Raw genomic sequence first — 17,683 nt, forward strand, 5'->3', positions numbered from 1 at the left:
ATGAGCAGGAAAATGAAAGTACCCCTAAACATTTTTTTTGGCGGGGGGAAGCACTGGTTCTCTGTGTTATTAAATGAAATAAAAACATCTCTGCAAAAAGGTGTTGCAGGAATTTATGTATAGGTTGGGGGGGGTTGCCCCCCAGCAGATATCCTGCACATGCAGCCCACTACCAAAACCAGCACAGTCACTTTTGTGACTTTTGTGATTTGTCCCCACAAAACACTTCATCACAGTTTCTTCCTATCTATTCAAAGGGCCTCTACTGCAGAATACCAAATGTAAGAATTCACTGATCAATGGATCAATGGATCACTGGCTCACTGGGAAAACTTCAGAAATTCATCTAGACACGTGAGCTCAGCTCCTCAGCAGCCCCTCTGCCTGAGTGATAATCCCTGGCATCCTGATACCTGAGTGCCAGACAGGTAGCCATTCCAGAAATAGCAAACCCACATGAAGATGAACGGGTATGATGAACTTGGCTGGGAAACAGGGAAATGTAAAGATCTTTTTTGTTCCACTTGATGGGTGTTTGGTGGAGGGCAAGGAGAACCATGGGGCAGGGTCCAGGATGCTCAGATTACTGCCACCAGACCTCCCCTTTCATGATGTAGGAATGATGTAGTTTTGGGGGGGTGTAACATGGGGGTTAGCAGCTAATAAAAGTTTGGGTTCTCTTTTGTTCGGGGCTTCCATCTTGTTCCACCTGGTGGCAGGTGGGAGTCCTGTCGCGACAGTCCTCAATAAAGACCAAGCCGACTGGCTGCTGTTTTGCTCTGGTATTCCTGGCTGGTGCCCTTGTTTTTTGTCCAAGGGAGCCCTCAGATTTCTCCGTTAACAAAGGCAAACCCACAGAGGCACATCATGGCTGCACATGGGCCCACTATACATGTCCCCAAACCCCCACCCTACCAAAAAAAGACCCCACCCAGAATGTCCCTCTGTCCCAACCCGTGCAGCCTTCCCAACTTCCAGGGCCGAAAGCGTTAACCCCGACTAATCCCTCTACAAGGACAGAGGAAGAGCAGCAGCTTATGGGATTTTCCTTGGGGTGGGGTGGGATTATCTGGCCTTCGTGGAGGGAGGGGGGGCTTTAGGCAGCATCTCTCAAGCGCCCCCCCCCCCGCGCTTCCCACTGGCCTGTGGTCTCTGCAAAGAGAGGCACCATACTGTATTTATAGCAGGACTATAAATACTCCCATTGCCTCCTGCTACCTTCTGTTTTCTCCAGTGTAGCCTGGGCGGTGGGTGTTTTCATTTTTTCCTTGGTGGGGGGCAATGAGAAGATCCAAGGCACAACTTTTGGGGGGTGGGGAGAGGGGTAAATTGGCAAGAAAGCAAATTGTTGTGGTGGTTTAGTCGTTTAGTCGTGTCCGCCTCTTCGTGACCCCCTGGACCAGAGCACGCCAGGCACTCCTGTCTTCCACTGCCTCCCGCAGTTTGGTCAAACTCATGCTGGTAGCTTCGAGAACACTGTCCCACCATCTCGTCCTCCGTCGTCCCCTTCTCCTTGCGCCCTCCATCGTTCCCATCATCAGGGTCTTTTCCATGGAGTCTTCTCTTCTCATGAGGTGGCCAAAGTCTTGGAGGCTCAGCTTCAGGATCTGTCCTTCCAGTGAGCACTCAGGGCTGATTTCCTTCAGAATGGAGAGGTTGGATCTTCTTGCAGTCCATGGGACTCTCAAGAGTCTCCTCCAGCACCAGAATTCAAAAGCATGAATTCTTCAGCGATCAGCCTTCTTTATGGTCCAGCTCTCACTTCCATACATCACTACTGGGAAAACCATGGCTTTAACTATACGGACCTTTTTCGGCAAGGTGATGTCTCTGCTTTTTAAGATGCTGTCTAGGTTTGTCATCACTTTCCTCCCAAGAAGCAGGCGTCTTTTAATTTTGTGACTGCTGTCACCATCTGCAGTGATCATGGAGCCCAAGAAAGTAAAATCTCTCACTGCCTCCATTTCTTCCCCTTCTGTTTGCCAGGAGGTGATGGGCCCAGTGGCCATGATCTTAGTTATTTTGATGTTGAGCTTCAGACCATATTTTGCACTCTCCTATTTCACCCTCATTAAAGCTCTGATATCATTTTAAACCTGTTCCTATTTTATCCTTTTGCTAGAAAATAATAATGCTCTTTTAACTGTTTTCACCTTAGTTTTTTCCCCCTGTTGCAAATCCATAGGACTGGGTATTAATATTAAGCTGTACAGAAATGCTTTTGAATGAGTAAACCAGCCCCACAGGCAACCCTAGAGTAAGGGGAAAGGGGGCTGAATTGTGTAGCGCCTGTTTGCTTTTTAAAAAGTAGGGTGTGTGTCTGTGTGTGTGTTACAAAGCGTTGCGGCCCTTGGTGTGGCAGGATGGTTAGAGTGCCTTGCTAGGACCTGGGAGAGACCTGCGTTCGAATCTCCCACTTGACAGTTGCTGCCTCTCTCAGAGCAACCCGCCTCGCAGGCTTGTTGTAGTGATTTAAATACAACTTTGAACACCTTGGAGAAAAAGATGGGCTTTAACTGCAATAAAATTCACAAAAACACAACATTTAGGTACCCTCCAGACTGTTTTTGTATTTGCATTTTGCACTGATAATAACAACATTAAATAAGATGTCTGCAGAAGACATCTGAAGGCAGCCCTGTTTAGGGAAGCTTTTAATGTTTAACAGACCACTGTATTTTAATACTTTGTTGGAAGCCGCCCAGAGTGGCTGGGGAAGCCCAGCCAGATGAGCAGGGTATAAATAATAAGTTATTATTATTATTATTATTATTAAGACCACTCGTGTGAAAATGGCTTTTTTTGACATGGAATAATAATAATAATAATAATAATAATAATAATAATAATAATTTATTATTTATTCCCCAGCCACTCTGGGCGGCTTCCAAAAAAATATTAAAATACTATAATACATCAAACATTAAAAGCTTCCCTAAACAGGGCTGCCTTCAGATGTCGTCTAAAAGTCTGGTAGTTGTTGTTCTCTTATTGCTTATTTATTGCATTCATAGTCCACCATAGCTTAGCTCTCGGGAACAAAGCTTGATCTGATCTTGCCAAGCGACTCCAAACTTTAACAAACTGCAGAATTATATATATAGGGAAGTTTTATAATGTTCTTTTATGTGTTGGAAGCTGCCCAGAGTGGCTGGGGCAGCCCAGCCAGATGGGCAGGGGTACGAATTGTTGTTGTTGGTTATTATTATTATTTCCCCCCAAAAAGGTCGACACAACCACCCTGCGAGGCGGGCTGAGCGTGCGAGAAACAGAACGAAACGAGGCGGAATAAAATGAAAGCCGGGCTCGTTCTCCTCCTGTCCCTGCCAAAGCTGAGCCCGTAGCTGCCTTGCCATCAGGGCTACCTCAAGGTCGAAGGAAGGGCAGGATGCCAGACTGCTCTTTGCAGAAGGAACTTGGCAGCGCCCACCGACTGGGGGATGTGGAAGGACAGGACGATTCGGGTGAGAGGAGGAAAGCTGGGCTCTGTTCCCTTTCCTCCACCCCCCCCCCGCTTCCCCACCCCCCAACGTGGCAAAGTCACCCCGCCATCGCCAACTTGGTGCCCTCTGGGTGCTTTGGGCTACAGCTCCCAGGCAGTGTGGCCTAGTGGTTAGTGCAGGCGTCAGCAAGCTTTTTCAGCAGGGGGCTGGTCCACTGTCCTCAGAACTTGTGGGGGGACGGACTATATTTTGAAAAAAAAATAATGAACGAATTCCTATGCCCCACAAATCACCCAGAGATGCATTTTAAATAAAAGCACACGTTCTACTCATGTCGAAACACCAGGCAGGCCCCACAAATAACCCAGGGATGGATTTCAAATAAAAGGGCACATTTTACTCATGTAAAAACACAGATTCCTGGACCGTGGGCCGGATGGAGAAGGCGATTGGGCCGGATCTGGCCCCCGGGCCTTAGTTTGCCTACCCATGGTAGAGGGCTGGACTGGGACCTGGTTTCGAATCCTGACTCGGCTACTGTCTCTCAGCCTGTGTCGGAGCCAGGAGAGCCCAGGGTTCGAATCCCCCCTCTGCCGCCCTGAAGCAAGCTCACTGGCCCGCTGCCTCTCAACCCAGCCTACCTCGCAAGGTTGTTGTGACGGTTAAATGAGGGAGGGGGGAAGAACCGTGCCGCGCACGCCCCCCCCCGCCTCAAACTCCTTGCAGAAAAAAAAGACAGCGAAGAATATCTGGAGGGTGCCAGGTTGCCGGGTGCAGAAGACGTGCGTGGGGTCTGCTTTGCACGGAGCTTTCATATAAAGGAGGGTGTGGGGTGACTTGGCTCAGCCCCCCCCCCCTTCATAGAAGGCAAAAAACCCAATTTCTTGAGGGTGGGGGACTCTCAAGACTTCTTCACGGCGGGGGAGAGCAGGGATTTGGCAGCAGCAAAGGCAAGCTGTGTCCTCCACTTCCATTCACCCCACGTCTCCCCCCTTTTTTTTACAATTCTGCATCTCCCATTCATAAGAGTCCTATTTTTGCTCTTGAATGGATGCAGCTAAAATGGTCCCCAGGAGAGATTTCTGCCTTGTGCAGCGCTGCCCCCTTCTGGTGCAGCATGGGAACTGCAGCACTCTCCTGGGCAACTGTTCAGTGACCAAGGAGCCAGCCTTGCAAGGCTATTGTTGCGGCCAAATTGCCACCCTCAAAAAACAGCAGACGGGCTGGATGGAGCGGGGAGGACCCGAACCACCGGATTCAAAGGGCAAGAAATGATATTCTGACGAAAGATGGGCTTTCCTGCCTTGGGAGATTTTTAAAGAGGTCAGATGGCAATCTCTGTCCAGGGTTTGCTTGCTGCAACTCTGGCATGGCAGGGGGTTGGACTAGATGACCCTAGGGTGTCTCTTAAAGGTAAAAGGGACCCCTGACCATTAGGTCCAGTCGTGGCCGACTCTGGGGTTACGGCGCTTATCTCGCTTTACTGGCCGAGGGAGCCGGCGTACAGCTTCCGGGTCATGTGGCTAGCAGGACTAAGCCGCTTCTGGCGAACCAGAGCAGCGCACGGAAACGCTGTTTACCTTCCCGCCGGAGCAGTACCTATTTATCTACTTACACTTTGACGTGCTTTCGAACTGCTAGGTTGGCAGGAGCAGGGACCGAGCAACGGGAGCTCACCCCGTCGCGGGGATTCGAACTGCCAACCTTCTGATCGGCAAGTCCTAGGCCCTGTGGTTTAGCCCACAGCGCCACCCGCGTCCAAGTCCACAGTTCTGATTTCCCCTTGTTCAGCAGGCAGAAGTTTCTGTCTTTATCCTTGTGGGGGAAGAGCTGTAGTTAAAAAGATATTCCCATTGCATGCAGACGGCCTCCGTTTTGATCTCTAGCATTGAGAAAAAGGCGTTGACACCAGCCTGTTTCTGAAACATGCAAAACATGGACCCACTTATAAACGCCATCTCCAACTCCACGAAAGATTCCATCAACGGCGTCTCCCAAAATTTTTTCACATCACTTGGGAAGACAGGCGAACTAATACCAGTGTACTGGAAGAAGCAAAGATCACCAGCGTCGAAGCGATGATTCTTCAACGTCAACTTTGCTGGACTGGTCATGTTGTGCGGATGCCTGATGATCGTCTTCCAAAGCAACTACTCTATTCTGAACTTAAAAATGGAAAGCGTAATGCTGGTGGTCAACAAAAGAGGTTGAAAGACTCTCTCAAGGCAAATATTTAAAAATGGAGTATAAACACCAACAACTGGGAAACACTGGCCTGCAAGTGCTCCAGTTGGAGAACAGCCTTTATCAAAGGTGTCCTGGGCTTTGAAGACACTCGAACTCAGGACGCAAGGGAGAAACGTGCTAAGAGGAAGGCACGCTTGGCAAATCCACACCGGGATCAACTCCCACCCGGAAACCAATGTCCCCACTGTGGAAGGATGTGTGGATCCAGAAATGGCCTCCACGGTCACTTACGGATTCACTGTTAAAACCGTGTTCATGGAAGACAATCTTACTCGGCTACGAGTGATCGCCAAAGAAATCTGGGCACAATTCTAAGCGCTGGTTGTGACCTACAAATCCCTATGTGGCTTAGGCTCTCTGAAGGACCATATTCTCCCCCATGAATCTGCCATCTTTGGGGGGAGGTCATTCTGTGTCCCGCCACCCTCCCAGCAATGCTTGGTGGTGTTAAGACGGGGGCTTCTCAGTGGTGGCTCCCTTCCTGGAGTTTAGATTGGCTTTCGTCCTTTCAACGGCAGGCGGAGACATTTCCTTCTTTCAACAGGCTTGGGGGAACCGACTGCTTTTATTGAAAGCGGTTGGTTTTTGTTGCTGTGGTTGCCTGTTTTCAACAGTCTGGGAGTTGTAGTTCAGCAAGCTGGAGTGGTGCAAGAGTCGCTGCGACCTCTGGATCTGAAGCTCGCAGGGTGGTCTTGCAGGGCGAGGGGCACTCCCTGCCTCTCCTGGCCTAACCTACCTGGCAGGTTTGTTGTAAGGAGGGAGCACCCCGAGATCTTCAGGTGAAGGGCAGTCGAACCGTGTGCCCCCCCCCACTAGAGCTTGGAAGGGGAGGTGGGATATAAAAAAAGGCAGAGGAGACTACGCTGTGAAGCTGCCTCTCCCCACCAGACGTGCATGCAACACCTTCATCGCCCAGATTTCAGAGGACTCAGAAGGCGCACCTTTTTCGATGCCCCAGGTGTCTCTTTTTGGGGACCCAACTTAATTTCTGCGGCTGGAAGTTGTTTGACATTGCATTACTTAAAAAAAAACAAAAACAATCCAGAATGAAAAAGTTGTGATGGCCTGGGATTCGGACTCAGATGCTGAACCTGAGGAACCCCAGCCTGCGCAGGAGTCCCCGCCTCCAGAACCAGCTGAGCTGGGGTCCTCACCTGTGCTGGATCCTCAGGTGCAGGCATCAGCTGAATCTGCTCTGGCTCCTGAGGTGATGGAGGACCCATTGCCTGCAGGTGCTCCACTCTCAGCCCCGTCAGGGGAAGGTGAGGTTGCCTCTGGGTCCGGTAACCCTCCAGCCTCTCCTGAGCTGCAGAGGCTCAGGGCAGAGAGGCGGAGGGAACTAAGTCCCCGCAGGTGGAGTGCTCGCCTCCAGGCCAGGAGAGGCGAGTCACCAGAGGATCGGGGCTGCCCTATGCCTTAGAGATAAAGGCCAGCCCGCCCAGTCCCAGGTAGCGGGAGCAACATCGTTGGTTACCTGTTCCTGCCGGCACCCTGTCCTGCTTTCTGCCAGAGTTCCTGACCTCACCTGACTCCCTGCCTTGGACCCTGCTTCAGCCTCGGACCGGACACGGACCACGCCGCACGGTAACCGCCCCCCCCCCCCGGGGTCAGCACAAAAGTAATGTTCAGCTTATGGCAAAGAGCGAAGTTGTTTGACATTGCATTATTATTATTATTTTAGAAAACCCAGAATGAAAAGTAATGTTCAGCTTATGGCAAAGAGCGAACGATAAAGAAAGAAGCAACAACAAAATAATATAAAAATACAAACATCTGGGGTGTGTCCCCCCCCCGATTTAGAGTCACATACACAAAATACCGCTCGGAGGGATGTTAGAGGAAAAAACAGGAACAGGACCAAAGTCTATCTTTTATTAAAGTACAAAAAATGAGGTTCTACAAAAAGCCATGCAGGGAAAATCGAAGCATATAAAATAAACTACAAAGCAATTAATTGGGGGGGGGAGGCGGAGGATAAAAGGAGAGGGCTTTGCTAAACTTCGGGACAATTAATTGCTGGGGGAAGGACTGTATGGGAGAGTTTGCTAATGCGTCAGATCATTGTAGTTTTGGGTTTTGTTTTTCTTTCTCCTTTTGTACCTTCCATAATTATTTTATTTGGAAACACACACACACCCTCCATTGCCAACCTGCTTTGCCTTTCCAGATGTTCTGGTGCTCAACTCCAGACAGCGATGGCCAGCACAGAGTGCTGGGAATTGTAGTACAGAGCGCCCGGTGGGCGCACCAGGTTGGGGGAAAGGCTGCGCGGTCAAGGAATGTGGAGTATAACCGGATCTCCACAGTCTAATACTGAACTGAATTAGGGGGTGGGAGACCCCCTCTAGAAATGAGTGCTCAACATTTCACCCTTCCCGTTCCTTAGCAAGCCCTCGCCTGGGGAAATATATGTGGGGCAGGTTGCAGCCCTCCGCCACCCGTGTTACGAACTAAGCAGCAGCTCTTTTGCAAAATAAAAATAGAAATTAAAAAAAGGAATACTGTTTGAGAAACTCAATTTTTATAAAAAATTAAAAAAACGAAGTTTTGACAGAGCAACAGTTCTCTAGCCCTCAGTGAGGCGGTTCAGGGGAAAAAACAAGAACTGGCAGTTATTTGTGCAATTAGGAGAATGCAGCCTGTCCCAAACCATTTGATGGCGGGGGGGGCGATAGAAAGAAGCGCCCCTCCCGCAGCAGCTATTAGGGAAACCCTGATTGGTCCAGGGAGGTTCAGCACTGCTGTGACCTGGCCCAATCAGAAGGCTGGAGAATGGCTCAACCATAAGAAGGGACTTTGGGGGGGGGGGAAATGGGGTGAGGAGTTGGGGGAGGAACAGGGGGGGGGTAGGAGAAGCAGCGCCCCTATTCAGTTGTCCTTCACAACCACAGCCATCTTCTTCTGGAGCCTAGGCAAAGAAGAGATGGAAAAGGAGGTGTTAATTTAGGGTTATCCGTATTTCAAAAAGCGAAAATCTGGAGTTTCTGAGCTATTTTTAAAGAAATCGGCCCAAATCTACACTCCCTGACATTTAATAATAATAATAAATTTTATTTATACCCCGCCCTCCGCAGACAAGGCCAGATTTTTAAAGAAATCCACCCAAATCTACACTCCCCGACATTTAATAATAATAATAAATTTTATTTATACCCCATCCTCCCCAGCCAAGGCTGGGCTCAGGGCGGCTAACAACCAATAACAAAAACAAGTTGAACGATTACAACTTAAATACAAGATTAAAATACAACATTAAACGCAGCCTCATCACAGGAGGAGAAAGGAAAAAAGAAAGAGGGGGAGGAAATCAAATTTCAGCGATTTCTGCCTGCACGCCGTTTACAAGGGCCGAATAATTCGGCCAGCCCAATTAATCTGAATTTATGGTGCGGTTTACCTCTGAGGATCAGGGCACAAGATCGACATGACTCTAATTATGACATGAAACCGACTGTGATGAGCTCTGGTGACTCTGGACCAAGTCAAATTGCCAGCCGCCGGCTCAAAGAAAGGCATTTCGGAATATTCTAAACAGCCTCGGTCCAATATACCTGAAGGAGCGTCTCCACCCCCATCATTCTGCCCGGACACTGAGGTCCAGCTCCGAGGGCCTTCTGGTGGTTCCCTCACTGCAAGAGGCCAAGCTACAGGGAACCAGGCAGAGGGCCTTCTCGGTGGTGGCGCCCGCCCTCTGGAACGCCCTCCCATCAGATGTCCAAGAGAACAACAACTACCAAACTTTTAGAAGACATCTGAAGGCAGCCCTGTTTAGGCAAGCTTTTAATGTTTAATAGGTTATTGTATTTTAGTGTTTTGTTGGAAGCCACCCAGAGTGTCTGGGGAAACCCAGCCAGATGGGCGGGGTATGAATAATAAATTATTATTATTATAATTATTATCCTGAATATTCACCCACCTCCCACTTAAGGATGAAAACAGGCAAAATTGGTTGCCAAGGACAGAAGACTCAACTCCTTGATGACACCCATCCTCACAATGTCGGTGACTTGAAGGCAGACATAAACACTTAGGTTCGGATAATGCTTTTGTTGCCATATGTCCAGGTTTTCCAGGACAAGTCCTCTTTTGGGGAGTCGCCATGCCCTCCTGGGCAGATTTTTGCATTTTACATGAAATGTCCTGGTTCTGGGGGGGGTTCTTTGTTTTTTAAAAAATTGGGGGGTAGCCCACACTCATAACAGGAGGAGCGAGAAGCCATTATTGGGTGTGGGGGGGGGGGGGAGAGAAATCAGCAAGCTCTTAAGGCAGGGTGTACTGAGCCTTGAGCAGCTCGAGTCAGTGAGCCAAGCTGCGCCTCGCAAAAGCAAGCAAGCAAGGAAAGGTTTAAAATTCACTGCATGCAATGCCCTAAAAGAAAATGTGATGAAAATGATGTATAGATGGTATATTACACCTGTCAAGTTAGCGAAGATGTATAAAGTCAGTAATAAATGTTGGAAATGTAAAGAAAAAGAGGGAACATTTTATCACATGTGGTGGGAATGTAAAAAGGTGAAATGTGTCTGGGAGATGATATATAATGAAATGAAAAAAAAAATATGTTGAAATATACATTTATAAAGAAACCAGAAGTATTTTTACTGGGCATTGTTGGGAGTGATATAAATAGAAAGGAATATAAGCTCTTTTTATATGCAATAACAGCAGCAAGAATATTACAGGCCCAAAAATGGAAGCAAGAAGAACTACCGACGATTGAAGAATGGAGGATGAAGTTAATGGACTATGCAGAACTAGATAAACTAACAGGAAGGATTCGAAACAGGCGGGACCAGAAATTCACGGAAGACTGGAGTTAATTTACGGGCTATTTGAAAAGTATTTGTGAAGATCAGACGACGTTTGTAGGTTTGCAAGAAGTTTTGTGAGGTGAATTATTGGAAGTATTGCAAAAATGGAGAAGGGGGAGGATGATTTCTTAAGAGATGTAAAGGCAATATAAAGTTAAGAAATGCGTAAGAAGTGGTTAAAACGGTGGATCATCAGAGGTGCTGATGGAAGTCTAAAAAGATCTAAAAATCAGTAATATATATATATATATATATATATATATATATATATATATATATAGCAAGCAAGCTAGGCAAAAACCCCACACTCCAATCTGACCACACTGGTGATGGACCTGGCGAGATGGAGGGGGAAAAGGATGCAGCCTGTGAGCAGGACACCTGCTTGGCATGTAGAAGTCAGTGCCAGTCGACACTTGAGACAGATGGAGTCAGGAGAAGGGCGAAGGAGGCAGCGTTTAACCACTCACACTTTGGCCGGCTCCTTGTTTTGCTTCATCAAATCTTGAAACTCGATGGCTTCTTTTATTTTCTTCAGCAGCTGGTACAGCTTCCGGTCACGAGTCTGGAAAGGGAGGAGGAAATATTGTCATTATCAATTCTTCCCATCGTATTTATTTATACCTTCGCCTTCCCCCACGGACCAGGAACCGGAGCGGCTTACAAAAATTAAAACAGCGCAGATTGAGATACGAAAAAGCTAAGCGGTGGAAGATCATTGTTCCAAAGTAATTAAGATGCAATTTATTTATTTTTTTAAAAAGCTATTAAAATGTAGATAATAAAAGCAGCATGGTACTAGACTATTTAAAAGCCCTTTCCTTAAAATCCCATTGCTTCCCAAGAGCCTGTTGGAATAAAATCATCTTCACCTGCCGGTGGAAGGACAAGGGAGCCAGTCTGGCTTCTCTAAGCAGGGAGTTCCAAAGGTGCCTGGGAGCAGCCACCACCAAGAAGGCCCTGTTCCATGTCCCCACTTGTGAGGGTGGCAGGACCGAGAGAAGGCCCCCCCACCGAAGATCTCAGAGCCTGGGCAGGTTTGTATGAGGGAAATATAGTCCTCAGGCATCCTGGGTGCAAGCCATACACAGGGCCTTCTTGGTGGTGGCTCCTCCCAGGGAACTTGGGTTCCAAGAAGTGCTGTTTTGGGGGGACAGGAGGCGGGCGGGTGTGGAAGACTCCCTGGTCCTGAACGAGGCAACTGTGCCCCTGAAGGATCAGATGCACAGCCTGAGACTCATTTTGCACTCACAGCTGTCCATGGAGGCGCAGGTTAATTCTGTGTCCAGGGCAGCTGTTTACCAGCTCCATCTGGTACGCAGGATGAGACCCTCCCTGCCTGCGGACTGTCTCGCCAGAGTGGTGCATGCTCTAGTTATCTCCCGCTTGGACTACTGCAATGCGCTCTATGTGGGGCTACCTTTGAAGGTGACCCAGAAACTGCAATTAATGCGGCGGCTAGACTGGTGTCTGGGAGCGGCCGCTGAGACCACATAACACCGGTCCTGAGAGATCTGTGTTGGCTCCCAGTACGTTTCCGAGCACAATTCAAAGTGTTGGTGCTGACCTTGAAAACCCTAAACGGCCTCAAAGGCCCAGTATATCTGAAGGAGCGTCTCCACCCCCATCGTTCTGCCCGGACACTGAGCTCCAGCTCCAAGGGCCTTCTGGCGGTTCCCTCCCTGCAAGAAGACAAGTTACAGGGAACCAGGCAGAGGGCCTTCTCGGTGGTGGCACCTGCCCTGTGGAACACCCTCCCAGCAGATGTCAAAGAGAAAAACAACTACCTGACATTTAGAAGACATCTGAAGGCAGCCCTGTTTAGGGAAGCTTAAAATGTGTGACATTTTAATGTATTTTTAATACATTAAACCCGGACACTGAGGTCCAGCTCTGAGGGCCTTCTGGCGGTTCCCTCATTGCGAGAAATGAGGTTACAGGGAACCAGGCAGAGGGCCTTCTCAGTGGTGGCGCCCGCCCTGTGGAACGCCCTCCCACCAGATATCAAAGAAATAAGTAGTTATCGTCTCTTTAAAAGACATCTGAAGGCAGCCCTGTTTAGGGAAGTTTTTAATATTTAATGCTGTATTGTTTTTAACACTTGATTGGAAGCCGCCCAGAGTGGCTGGGGAAACTCAGCCAGATGGGCGGGGTATAAATAATAAATTATTATTATTATTTATTATTAATCAGGGAGCGGCCATCTTGCAGCCCCCTCGCAGTCCGAGGGGGGGACACTTAAGCCGAAAGGACGCAGTTCGGCGGCAACATTTACGCAAGGCCCGGGACGCGGCTTTCAGGCTTTTCCGCCCCCCGCCCTGCGAAAGTCACCTGGATGGTGTAAACTCTTCCTTCAGTGCTACTGCTGACGCCACTGGGAGCCTCCACAATCCGCTTCTTGGAGCCTCCCAAATCGCTGCTCTGAGAGAAAGCTGTGGAAAGGGACAGGAGGAAGGGTCGATTTATTTTATTTATTAAATCTGCACACAACCCCACTACATGCACAGCTCTCAGGGCGCTTTTTAATGGTTTGCCACGGAATAAATGCAAAAGGCGTAATAACAATAAAAATCAAAGCAACCATCTCACATGTAATAATAATATAATTTTATTTATATCCCGCCCTCCCCAGCAGAAGCCGGGCTCAGAGCAGCTACCAACAGTAAAAGTAACACAGTTTACATAAAATCACAATCAATTAATTGAGATACATTCTAAAATCAATTCATCCTAAAATCAATTCAGAGTCAAATTAATGGCAGCCATTGGGCTAGAGTTCTATGAGGATTACAGAAGGAGGGAGGTCAGATCTCCAAAGGTCTGCTTGAAGAGGAACAAATATTAAAACAGTGTTACCTTGGCTCCCGGACAAATTGGCTGCCAAAGACCAGAAGCGAGTGTTCCGGTTTGCAAACGTTTTTCGGAAACCGAACGGACGGACTTCCAGAACGGATTGAATTCGTGAACCATGGTACTACTGTACAGTGGTACCTCGCAAGACGAATGCCTCACAAGACGAAAGAGTTTTTCGTTTTTTGAGTTGCTTCGCAAGACGAATTTCCCTATGGGCTTGCTTCGCAAGACGAAAACGTCTTGCAAGTTTGTTTCCTTTTGGATTTTCAATGCATTCCTATGGGAAACCGTGCTTCGCAAGACGAAAAATTCGCAAGACGAAAAAACTCGCAGAACGAATTAATTTCGTCTTGCGAGGCACCACTGTATATGCGTCCCCTTTTGAAAGTGCCCTCCGCCCTGGGGAAAAAAACCCCAAACCCAACCCTAGAACAGAGGGAGAGAATTGCATTAAGGGGCAGGCTTGCATTTAAAAATACTTTTATTTTAAAAAACCAGAAGCCTTTTTATTGGGTATAGTGGGTGACGAGATACCAAGGGAAGATAAAAGACTGTTTATGTGTGCAACAACTGCGGCGAGAATTCTTTTAGCCCCAAAATGGAAACAACAAGAAGGACCGACGAAAGAAGAGCGGAAGATGAAAATGATGGACTGTGCAGAACTGGCGAATTTGACAAGAAAAATCCGAAACCAGTATTCCCAAAAGGAATGGAGTAAATTTATACAATATTTGAAAGATCATTGTAAGCAATTAACATCACTAGCAGGGTTGCCTGAAGACTTGTAATGATAAATTTTCTACCTTTCTATATTTAAGTTTCGAGTCCTGTTGTAATGAGTGCAATTAGAACTGGAAAACGCAATGTCAATCAATTGTTTTTGTACCTGGTCTTGGCTGGGGAGGGCGGGGTATAAATAAATATTATTATTATTATTATTATTATTATTATTAATTAATTAAAATGCAATGATATAAAGGTTGATTTTGAGAGCCGTGAGGCGGGAGGGAAGGAAGGAAGTCAATAGGCTCTCAAGAGCCAGGGCAGTAAAGTAGAGAACGATGGTGTGAATGTATATTATTACTGTATTTTTTGCTCTATAAGACGCACCTTTTCCCTTCTAAAAAGTAAGGGAAAATGTGTGTGCATCTTATGGAGCGAGTGCAGGCTGCGCAGTGCTCCCTCTCCCTGTTCTAGCTTCTGGCTTAACTGCGCGAAGCCTCCACAGGGCAGGGAGATGAAGGCTTCCCGTACTCTGCGGAAACTTCGCGCAAAGCTAGACCAGCTATCCCAGCGGCTATCCCAGCAGCCAGATCCCTCTTGCTGTTCTGGCTTCTGGGATTCAGAATCCCCCCCCCTTATTTCTGTTGGGATACTGCCAGGGAGACAAAGTCCATCATGACTCCACATCGCCCCCGGACGATCCATCGATCTCCCGTAGACACGCAGTATCAGCAATTAGCGACACGAGCTCCAGAAATAGCTTGCCACATTCCAGAGCCGATGCACGCCCTATCAGCAGATAATGCACAGCGAAAGATGCACTCAGGAGAGCATATTTACAACTTTATTCAGCGTTGGTCAGAACAAAGAGAAAACATGACTGCCTGCTTCAGTGTCTCTGACACAGAGAGAGAAACGAAAGCATAGACACAACATAAACTTCCTGTGAACAGGAAATACGCAGACTCTGTGACTCACAAAGCCTGCTCCCTTTTAAGGTGGAACGGAAATAACCTAACAATTTCCTCCCCCCCAAACTAGGTGCGTCCCATCCTCTGGTGCGTCCTATAGAGCAAAAAACACGGTAAATGGAAAATAAATAAAAATTATATATATATCTGAGTAGCAGGCTTGCTTACACGCTCCTGGGCTCCCCGGCAACCATTCCTGGGACGACTCCTCTTCAGACTTGCACTGTTTGGCGTTCCCGCTGCCGGCTTCCAGCCGACTCCGCTTGGTGTTCCCGCCGCCATCAGATTCGAGTTTATTCCTCTTGGCGTTAATTCCAGAGGGAGCCATTCTCTTGAAGTTTTCTTCCTCCGTCTTGCGGTCCCGGCCTGGGCAGGCACAGACCCGGGCCTCAAAGCAGCGTCGTCCGAGCAGCTGGCCCCTGCGGAGAAAGGGGGAAGGCCGAGGAGAGGAGACGTCAGGGATGGCAGGCGAGAGGAAACCATTTTTTCTCAAGGGCCGCATTCTCATCTGGAGAAGACTTCCGAGGGCCGCAGGCAAGCGGCAAAGGCAGAAAGGGAAGAAGGAACGAATGGGATTTTTTTTTTTTTAGGATTTTTTTACCTTGGCAGCCAAACAACTTGGAACCCAGACACTGCAAACCCGGAAGTAAGTGTTCCAGTTTGTGAACTTTTTTCCGGAAGCCGAACATGCTCCGTTTTGAGTGTTATATATAATAATAATGATAAAAATAAATAAATAAATAAATAAATTTATTATTTATACCCCGCCCATCTGGCTGGGCTTCCCCAGCCACTCTGGGCAGCTTCCAACAAAATATTAAAATACCGTAATACGTCAAACAATAAAAGCTTCCCTAAACAGGGCTGCCTTCAGATGTCTTCTAAAAGTCTGGTAGTTGTTGTTCTCTTTGACATCTGACGGGAGGGCGTTCCACAGGCTTCCATTTTGAGTGTTACGCTGAGGTCTGTCAGTTTTTGCTATTTACAGTGGGTTACAGACGCTTCAGGTTACAGACTCCGCTAACCCAGAAATAGGACCTCGGGTTAAGAACTTTGCTTCAGGATGAGAACAGAAATCGTGCGGCGGCGGCCCCATTAGCTAAAGGGGTGCTTCAGGTTAAGAACGGACCTCCAGAACGAATTAAGTTCTTAACCCGAGATATTTTGCGTTTTTTCGGCTCTTTTTTGTGACTGTGCGGGACCCAGTTCAGCTACTGATTGATTGTGTGACTGCAGCACATTGTTTATTGCTTTCGTTTTATGGATCAATGGTCTTGTTAGAGAGTAAAATTCATGTTTAAATTGCTGCCTTAGGGGTTGTTTTTAAAAGTCCGGAACGGATCAATCCATTTTGCATGTCTTTCTATGGGAAAGCGTGCCTTCATTTTGGAACGCTTTGGTTTTGGAACGGACCTCCGGAACGGATGAAGTTTGAGAACCAAGGTACCGCTGTAGCCAGATTTGGACAGGATCCCTCCCTTCCTTGTGGTTCAACAGGATCAATACCCACCCACCCACCGTCACAGATCTCTAGAGTCACTGGGCACCCTTCTCCCACCCCACCCCAACCCTGGACCCATAGCTAGAGCAAGGATCTATATAATAATATAATAATAAATTTTTATTTATACCCCGCCCTTCCTGGTTCAAAAACCGGGCTCAGGGCAGCTAACAACAAATTTAAAACACTTAATTATAAAAGCAGCATAAAATACAGTATAAAAACATGAAAAACAATAAAAATAAAAAATCAATTAGATAATCCCCAGGGCTAGCTGGCTGAATTGGTCCTACTTGGGCCAGTGAGAGAATTAGCTGTGGGGTCTCAGAGTGGGTGATCTTCATAAAAAGGGGAAGAGAAGGGAAATAAAAGATCAGGCTGAATTCAAATTAAAGTCCAGGTGGAATAGCTCTGTCTTACAGGCCCGGCGGAAGGAGGTTAAATCCTGAAGGGCCCTGGTCTCCTGGGATCTAGAGTCAAGCACCAAAGAAATTTTCAAGTGACCGTCAAGCTGGTCCTCAGATCTCACGAGAAATTTGGTTCTAGAGTTGCTTCAACGCTGCCTGTGACCTCTCTATCTGCAAACAGGAGTTCAGAGTCCCATCTCCCGGCCACAGACCTGGGAGTGCTGGCCTCATCCTTCCCAGAGAACCCAGGAGACAGAGCCCCCAATGCACTCTCGAGGGCCCTCCTTGGGGGGCAAGGAGATGCCGGGGGGAGGAGGGAGAAGGGAGGAAGAGGATGAGAAGTGTTTTACGCACAGATGGGTCTCCAGCGTGATGATGATCAGGATGGGTCGGCGGTTCATGCCCCCCTGGCAGGAACTGTTGCACATGAAGTTGTAGAGGATTTTGCTGCTCTCCGTCCCCAGCTGAAAGGCAAAGAGGGGGCAGGAATTGGGGCACAGGGACCTGCTGATCTCCCCCCCAGACTATTCAAGGGGAGCGTCTTTGCAAGGTGCAATGCAAAATTATTACTACTATAATTACCATTATTATCAGCAGGGAGGAAGTGTGCAACTTTCTTTGCAAGCCCCGTCGTATTACAGTGGTACCTCGGGTTACAGACGCTTCAGGTTACAGACTCCGCTAACCCAGAAATAGTACCTCGGGTTAAGAACTTTGCTTCAGGATG

At 47.9% G+C, this 17,683-nt stretch overlaps 1 protein-coding gene across 2 annotated transcripts in view; it reads right to left on the reverse strand.

Annotated features, from left to right (window-relative positions):
- Positions 1–7,548: 7,548 nt before the first annotated feature.
- TP53 (tumor protein p53) overlaps positions 7,549–17,683 on the reverse strand; it is a 28,040-nt gene continuing 17,905 nt past the window's right edge. For both annotated transcript variants that reach the window (XM_080979863.1, XM_080979864.1), the window contains exons 6-10: positions 17,311–17,420; positions 15,217–15,467; positions 12,833–12,933; positions 10,972–11,066; positions 7,549–8,598 (exon numbers count right to left, since the gene is read on the reverse strand). In XM_080979863.1, the coding sequence (XP_080835989.1) occupies positions 8,559–8,598; positions 10,972–11,066; positions 12,833–12,933; positions 15,217–15,467; positions 17,311–17,420 (597 nt within the window). In that variant the 3' untranslated portion in view covers positions 7,549–8,558. The remainder of the gene's footprint in view (positions 8,599–10,971; positions 11,067–12,832; positions 12,934–15,216; positions 15,468–17,310; positions 17,421–17,683) is intronic.

The sequence above is a fragment of the Podarcis pityusensis genome, assembly GCF_964106645.2.
Source record: "Podarcis pityusensis genome assembly, chromosome: 13".
NCBI lineage: Eukaryota > Metazoa > Chordata > Lepidosauria > Squamata > Lacertidae > Podarcis > Podarcis pityusensis.